Consider the following 7889-nt stretch of genomic DNA (forward strand, 5'->3'; position numbering starts at 1 on the left):
GGTGGTACCGGAGGGGCTGGAACGGGGGCACCGGGGGCGCAACCCCGGTCTCACCGCTCCGCTCCTCCCCGCCCGGCCCCGCCGCCAAGGTGACCGCGAGGGGCCGCGCCCGCCGTGCGCACGGGCGGAGCCCCGGCACCGGGAGCTGACAGCGGCACCGGGAGCCGATACCGGCACCGGGATGTAACACCGGCATCGGGATGTAACACAGGCACCGGCACTTGACAACGACATGGGCCCCGGGACCCGACGCCGGGCTCCCACGCGGGCCCCGCACCGTTGGTGCTGCACGTCCCGGCCCCCCCGGTACCGGGGGACGCGCACCGGTCCCGGTGGCTGCAAGCAGCGCCCCGCCGCCTCCACAGCCACGCTCCGCTACCGGCCGCTCCACACGGCCGCGGTGTCCCCCTGCCTCCCCGCTGCCCCCCGGTCCCGCTCCCCCCCCCCCCATCGGTCCCGGTGCCCCCCCCCCGGTCCTTCTCCCCCCCTCCCCGGTGCCCGTACACGCGAGGGGCGTGGCCACAGCGCTAAGCCCCGCCCACCGCCCCCACCACCCCGCCCACCGCCCCGCCCCTCCGTCGCGCGGCGGTGACGTCACGGCGGCGGCGGGCGCTGATTGGCGGCGGGCTGCGGGCCCGGCGCAGGCGCAGCAGGGCGGCCGGGTGCGCGGCGGCGGAGCGGGGCCATGGAGGCGGGCGGCGGCGGCGGGCAGAGCCGGGTGCAGGGCGGGCCCGGCTCGGGCGGCGACGAGAAACCGGCGCCGCCGTGGGGCAGGGAGCGGCGGGAGCAGCCGGCGGGGCCCGAGAAGGAGCAGGAGCTGGTGAGCGCCGCGCCGCGGGGGCAGCGCTGAGTCACGGCGGGGGGGGGCGGCGGCGGCACCGGGGAGGGGAGGGGAGGGGGGGGGGGGGGGGGGGCCCCGGAGGGGCGTGACGTCACCGAGGGGGTGATGACGTCACCGAGGATGACGACGAGCACCACCCGCGGGGGGTGCCCGGGGTGTCACCGTGGTGTGTGTGAGGGGGGTGTGACGTCACTTGGGGGCTCCCCGCGTGACGTCGCGGGGGTGACGTCACGGGGTGCCCCCCGGGGGGTCCCGCACAGCCCTCACCCCTCTGCCCCCCCCCCCCCCCCCCCCACAGTCGGAGGAGGACAAGCAGCTGCAGGACGAGCTGGAGATGCTGGTGGAGCGCCTCGGGGTGAGTGCCCGCCGTGGGGCTGCCCGGCCCCAATTCTGGGGGATCTGACCCCAAAACCGACCCCCCCGCCCCCCCAAACCTCCCGACGGGCCTCTTCTCCCCCCCGCAGGAGAAGGACACGTCCCTGTACCGCCCCGCCCTGGAGGAGCTGCGCCGGCAGATCCGCTCCTCCACCACCTCCATGACGTCCGTCCCCAAGCCCCTCAAGTTCCTGCGGCCGCACTACGGCAAGCTGAAGGAGATCTACGAGGGCATGGCGCCGGGGGAGAACAAGGTGAGCGCCCCCCGTCCGCTGTCCCGTGTCGGTTGTAATGTGCCGGGGCCGTGCCTCTGTCCCCTGCCTGCCCGGTGTGTGCTCAGCGAGGGCGCAGGGAGCCTGGGCTGCCCTTGATTCCTGGCGTCCTGAAGCTTCGGCGCTCTCCCTGCCTTCCCCCAGCGCTTCGCAGCAGACATCATCTCTGTTCTGGCCATGACCATGAGCGGGGAGCGCGAGTGCCTGAAGTACCGGCTGGTGGGCTCCCAGGAGGAGCTGGCGTCGTGGGGGCACGAATACGTCAGGTAGGTGCCTGGGAGCGGGGCCTGGGAAGGACAGAGGGCTTGGGGGTGGATTTCCTTGGGATTTCCCCAGCTCCGTTCCCTGCAGGAACGCGAAGCCCCCCCCCTAAACAGCGCGTGGCCCCAGCTGCCCGTCAGCAGCTGCTCCGCATCCCTGGGCCAAGCTGGTTTGTGGTGGCGACGTCCCTTTCCCCCCCGCAGGCACCTAGCGGGGGAGGTGGCCAAGGAGTGGCAGGAGATCGACGAGGTGGACAAGGCTCAGCGGGACACGCTCCTCACCCTGGTCAAGGAGATCGTGCCCTACAACATGGCTCACAACGCGGAGCACGAGGCCTGCGACCTGCTGATGGAGATCGAGCAGATGGACATGCTGGAGAAGTACATCGACGACAACGCCTACTCCAAAGTGTGCCTCTACCTGACCAGGTGAGGGGCCGGCGTGGGCCCCGGTGGGCGCGGGTCGCCCGGCCCTGCTGTCCGACGGGTGGCTCAGCCTCGTGTCCGTCTCCTCCCCCAAGCTGTGTGAGCTACGTCCCGGAGCCTGAGAACTCGGCTCTCCTGCGCTGCGCCTTGGGCATCTTCCGCAAGTTCAGCCGGTACCCCGAAGCGCTGCGCCTGGCCCTGATGCTCAATGACGTGGAGCTGGTGGAGGACATCTTCACCTCCTGCAAGGACGTGTAAGCGGAGATTTAATTCCCTGCCCTCTGGGGTTCTAGCATGGTGTGGTGGGGGCGCAGCCCCCCCTCCAGACAGAGCTGGGTTGGATCCTGCCTTTGTCGGAGGTGTCTGGGGGCTTGAGTGGAGACTTTTGTCCCTAAAGTCAACGTGGGCAGGAGCAAATCATCTCTGGGCTGCTCTCATGTGGCCCCAGAGGAGGGTGGGCAGGGGTGGGTGCCTGCTGTTTGGTCAGCCTGCGTTTGTGCCGCGGCTGGCTGGGGTCTGGGCGCTTGCGGAGCCTCTCCCCTCCGTGCAGGGTTGTCCAGAAGCAGATGGCCTTCATGCTGGGCCGCCACGGGGTCTTCCTGGAGCTCAACGAGGACGTGGAGGAGTACGAGGACCTGACGGAGATCATGTCCAACGTTCAGCTCAACAGCAACTTCCTGGCCTTGGCCAGAGAGGTGAGCGGCTGGCTGGGGAAAGAGCCCGGGGGCTGCACCGAGCTGGGGTCTGCCCTGGCTGCCCTGAGATCCCCTGTCCCCACGAGGCCAGGCAGCACCTGCAGAGGCTGTCCTTGCACAGCAGCCGCCTGCGGCGCGTGGGCGGGGAGGTAACCACCTCTCCCCTGTCCCTGCAGCTGGATATCATGGAGCCCAAAGTGCCAGACGATATTTACAAAACCCACCTGGAAAATAACCGTAAGGGCTTGCGTCGCGGCCTCGCTTGGCCCTGGCTGGGGGGAGTTGCTGGGGGTCCTGGGGCCCACTGGGGATCTCTGGGGACCTCTGGCCCGGCATGGAGCTGGCTCTGCTGCCCGCCGTGGGCTCGTGCTCCTCCTTCCCCATCGCTGGGGGACAGATCCTCGCCTGCGTGCGGTGTGGGACGGCCGCACGGTGCGGCCGGGCTGCCCTGCTGCCTGGCTCATCCTGACGTCGCTCCCCAGGGTTCGGGGGCAGCGGCTCCCAAGTGGACTCGGCCCGGATGAATTTGGCCTCCTCCTTCGTGAACGGCTTCGTGAACGCTGCGTTCGGACAAGACAAGCTGCTGACAGACGACGGCAATAAATGGTTGTACAAGAACAAGGACCACGGTGAGACAGCTGGCTGGGCAGGGGCTGGAGGTGCCCAGAGCCCCGGGGTTGTGAGCCTGGTCCTCCTGGGGGCCTGCTGAAAGCGGGGCCGTTGAGCACGGCTCCCACGGGGCTGCCCCGTGTCCCTGGCCGCCTCCTGCCCAGGCAGGGCACATCGACCTGGGGTGACGTGGGCTTTTCTCCCCTGGAACCCAGGGATGCTGAGCGCCGCAGCCTCGCTGGGCACCATACTGCTGTGGGACGTGGACGGGGGGCTCACGCAGATCGACAAGTACCTGTATTCCTCTGAGGATTACATCAAGGTGAGTGGTGCTGACCCCGGCCCGAGTTTTTTCAGCCCCGCGGGGTGGGCTGTGTGTGCGCGGCTACCTCTGGAGGGGCTGGATGCCCGGCGTCCCAGGCGTTGGAGGAGCTCACAGCTGGGCTGAGGAGCTCCTGGGAACTCCCTGGAGCATTTCTGGGGTCCTTTTCTTGCAGAGCTGTGAGCTCAGGGCTGCTGAGCTGGCTCCAGCGTGGTGGTGCTCGCTTGGTACCAACTAGCCCCTCCTGGGGGGAGGGTGGAACCCGTGGGGTGACGTTAGTCACTGGTTGGCAGCAAGCTTCGTGCGTTGGTGGCTGCTGCGTGACGGCACCTCTGTCTTGCAGTCGGGAGCCCTCCTGGCCTGTGGCATCGTCAACTCAGGGGTCAGGAACGAGTGTGACCCGGCCCTGGCCCTCCTGTCCGACTACGTCCTCCACAACAGCAACACCATGCGCATCGGAGCCATTTTTGGGTAAGGGCCTGCCCCCAGCCTCACCGGCTGTGTGTGGTGCTGCGGCTCCCCCCTAATGCTCCTCCGGGCTCTCCGCAGCCTGGGGCTGGCCTACGCGGGCTCCAACCGCGAGGACGTCCTCACCTTGCTGCTGCCCGTGATGGGAGACTCCAAGTCCAGCATGGAGGTAAGGGAGCGAGGCAGGGGGTGGGTGCGTGGGGTCCTGCTGCCCTGCCTGGTCCCTGACGGCTCCTGGGGTGCCAGGGCTGTCCCCCAGCCGGTCTGGGCTCTGCGTGTCCCTGCCTGGCGATGTGCTGTGCCAAAGCCATGACCTTGTTTTCCCCTTCTGAGCCACTCGTGTGATGCGGGAGGGTGGGAAGCCGGCAGGTCTCCAATATTCTACATTTCTGGAGGGACCGAGGGTATTCTGCGCCCTCCCTGAGCGCACAGCATCTCCTCCTCTCCTTCTCCAGGTGGCCGGCGTGACCGCCCTGGCCTGCGGGATGATATCCGTGGGCTCCTGCAACGGGGACGTCACCTCGACCATCCTCCAGACCATCATGGAGAAATCGGAGACGGAGCTGAAGGACACGTACGCCCGGTGGCTGCCGCTGGGCCTGGGCCTGAACCACCTGGGTAAGGGAGGGCAGCGCCAGCAGCCCCCGGGGCTGGGGACTGGGAGCTCGAGCACCCTTCAGCCGCTGGGCCCTAACCACTGCGCTGCCCCTCAGGGAAAGGAGAGGCGATCGAGGCCATCCTGGCGGCGCTGGAGGTGGTGTCCGAGCCCTTCCGCAGCTTCGCCAACACGCTGGTGGACATCTGCGCCTACGCGGGTGAGTTGGGCTCCGAGGGGAGCGAGTTCTGGGCTCTCCGTCCGCTGATCCCTGCCCGCCGCTCTCCCCCCAGGCTCGGGGAACGTCCTGAAGGTGCAGCAGCTCCTGCACATCTGCAGCGAGCACTTTGACTCCAAGGAGAAGGAGGAGGACAAGGACAAGAAGGACAAGAAAGAGAAGGAGAAGAAAGAGAGCTCAGCCGACATGGGGGCTCACCAGGTGGGGGAATGCGGGGGCAGGAGCTGGCTCCAAGGGGTCCCTGGGCCCCTTGTGGGATTGGAGCTGGAGGAAGGCAGCCCCCAGCTGGGTGCCCTGCTCCCCGTGTCCCGCTGGGCTTAGGGGGGGCTGTAGGAACTCGGCTTAGGGGCTGGGTGCTGCCTGCACTCAGCACTCGTGTTCCCGCAGGGCGTAGCGGTGTTGGGCATCGCGCTTATTGCCATGGGCGAGGAAATCGGCGCCGAGATGGCCCTGCGCACCTTCGGGCACCTGGTGAGTGGCAGCGGGGGGACAACACGGAGCTGGGCAGGGACCTGGGAATGGAAGGGGTCTTGGGAAAACGGAACACGTCTCCGTAGGCCTTGGTAAGCTGGGCGGTGGGCACCCCGAGGTGCCAGGACCCAGGGTTTAGCACCCACCTTCCCTCCCACGCAGCTGCGGTACGGGGAGCCCACCCTGCGCCGGGCCGTGCCCCTGGCCCTGGCGCTGATCTCGGTCTCCAACCCCCGGCTCAACATCCTGGACACCCTCAGCAAGTTCTCCCACGACGCTGACCCCGAGGTCTCCTACAACTCCATCTTTGCCATGGGCATGGTGGGCAGCGGTAAGCCTGGGGGGACACCTGTGGGCCCTGTGGGGGGGGACCAAAGCCCTGTACCCTAATTTCTGCCTGGTGCCCCTGTTCTCCAGGTACCAACAATGCCCGGTTGGCTGCCATGCTGCGGCAGCTCGCCCAGTACCACGCCAAGGACCCCAACAACCTCTTCATGGTGCGGCTAGCCCAGGTGATGGCCCCACGTGGTGGGGACGGGGCAGGTTGGGGTTACCCGTGTGGGGTACGGGAGGCGGCGGTGTCCTTGGGGCGCCGCCAGCAGGGATCCTCGGAATTGTCCCACCGCATGCCGATGTGTTTTCTCTGCCCCGCCAGGGCCTGACTCACCTGGGCAAGGGGACGCTCACGCTGTGCCCCTACCACAGCGATCGGCAGCTCATGAGCCAGGTGGCCGTGGCGGGGCTGCTGACCGTCCTCGTGTCCTTCCTGGACGTGCGCAACAGTGAGTGCTGCGGGCTCGGGCACCCCGAGCACCCCTCTGCCCCGTGGGGTGGGTGCTGCTGGGTGCTGACCCCGTGCCCCTACCTCTGCCCCCTTCCAGTTATCCTGGGCAAATCCCACTACGTGCTCTACGGGCTGGTGGCTGCCATGCAGCCCCGCATGCTGGTCACCTTCGACGAGGAGCTGCGACCCCTGCCCGTGTCGGTTCGGGTGGGACAGGTGAGGGGGCAGCCAGAGCTGGGGACGGGGTGCTGGGGGGTCCCCGTGTGTGCCCCCCTCTTATCTCGCTTCTCCCTGGCAGGCTGTGGACGTGGTGGGCCAGGCGGGCAAGCCCAAAACCATCACCGGCTTCCAGACCCACACCACCCCGGTGCTGCTGGCGCACGGCGAGCGGGCAGAGCTGGCCACGGAGGAGCACGTGCCCGTCACCCCCATCCTCGAGGGCTTCGTCATCCTGCGCAAGAATCCCAACTACGACGTTTGAGCTGGGGCGGGGGGGGGCTCGGGGGTGGGAAACAGGCGGTGTGGGGAGGTAGGGGTAAAATTTATTATTTGTTTTTTCCTTTTTCTTTGTTTTGTTTTGTTACCGAGAGTTGAGGAAATAAACTCTGTGGACACTCGTGCTGCTGTGTCATCCTTGTGCTGTACTCCCGGGGGGGAGGTTTGGCTTTGCGCAACGCCCCGTGGGGCTGGGTGCTGCTGTCCCCGGCCACCCCGCTCCTTCTCCGTGGGGCTGGAGGGGGGAAACCCCTTTCTGGTTCCCCAGCCACACTGTTCTGTTTTCTCAGACTCTGCCATTCTATATCCTCAACCCCACTGTTCTGTTCACAAACTCCACTGTTCCCTTTTCCCAAACCCTGCCCTTCTGTATCCTAAATCCCACTGTTCTGTTTTCCCAAACTCTGCCATTCTGTTCCCAGATCCCTGTGTTGTTTTCCCAAACCCTACCGTTCTGTTCCTAAATCCTGCTGTTGCTTTCCCAAACTGTGCCATTCTGTTCCCAAATCCCACTGTTCTGTTTTCCCAAACCCTGCCGTTCTGTTCCCAAACCCCCCAGTCCCATTTTCCCAAACCCTGCCCTTCTCTCCCCAACCTCTGACCCCTTCCCCTGGCCCTGGGGGACCAGGGGAAGGGGTCAGAGGGGGCTCGGTGGCCCTGGGGGAGCGGGCAGGGCGCTGGGGTGGGCGCCGTGCCCGGGGGGGGGGCGGAGGGGGGGGTGTGCGGGCGGCTTCCCGCAGCTTCCCGCCGGCGCGCTGGGCGTGGCCCCAAAGTGGGCGTGGCCTCGAAAATAGACCCGCCCCCCACCCTCCTCACCACGTGACGCCCCCCCCATTTCCCCCCCCCTCCCGTCACGTGCCTGCTGCGGCGGCGCCCCTCCCCTTCCCTCCCCCCTCCCCTCCCCGTGGCGCGCCCGGCCCCGCCCCGCCCCCTGCGCGCGGCGCGGCCCGGAAATGGTGGTGGCGGGGCGCCGAGCTGCGGCTGCGTCGGGCCGCGCGCGCTGAAGGAGACTGAAGGTAACGGGCGGGGGCGGGGCGG

The 7889-nt window shown here is 67.9% G+C and overlaps 1 protein-coding gene across 1 annotated transcript; it reads left to right on the top strand.

The window, feature by feature from the left end:
- The first annotated feature begins 632 nt into the window (after positions 1-632).
- Positions 633-6976, top strand: PSMD2 (proteasome 26S subunit, non-ATPase 2). The gene is made up of 21 exons (XM_035312065.1): positions 633-820; positions 1140-1196; positions 1306-1470; positions 1633-1754; positions 1953-2177; positions 2270-2428; positions 2725-2869; positions 3046-3106; positions 3352-3498; positions 3694-3800; positions 4144-4271; positions 4350-4437; positions 4724-4886; positions 4982-5083; positions 5157-5302; positions 5489-5572; positions 5735-5903; positions 5990-6084; positions 6228-6354; positions 6454-6572; positions 6655-6976. The coding sequence occupies exons 1-21, from the start codon at positions 686-688 to the stop codon at positions 6835-6837; spliced, it is 2727 nt and encodes a 908-aa protein (XP_035167956.1). The 5' UTR covers positions 633-685; the 3' UTR covers positions 6838-6976.
- Positions 6977-7889: the final 913 nt, after the last annotated feature.

Source organism: Oxyura jamaicensis (assembly GCF_011077185.1).
Source record: "Oxyura jamaicensis isolate SHBP4307 breed ruddy duck chromosome 9 unlocalized genomic scaffold, BPBGC_Ojam_1.0 oxy9_random_OJ72441, whole genome shotgun sequence".
NCBI classification, from domain to species: Eukaryota; Metazoa; Chordata; class Aves; order Anseriformes; family Anatidae; genus Oxyura; species Oxyura jamaicensis.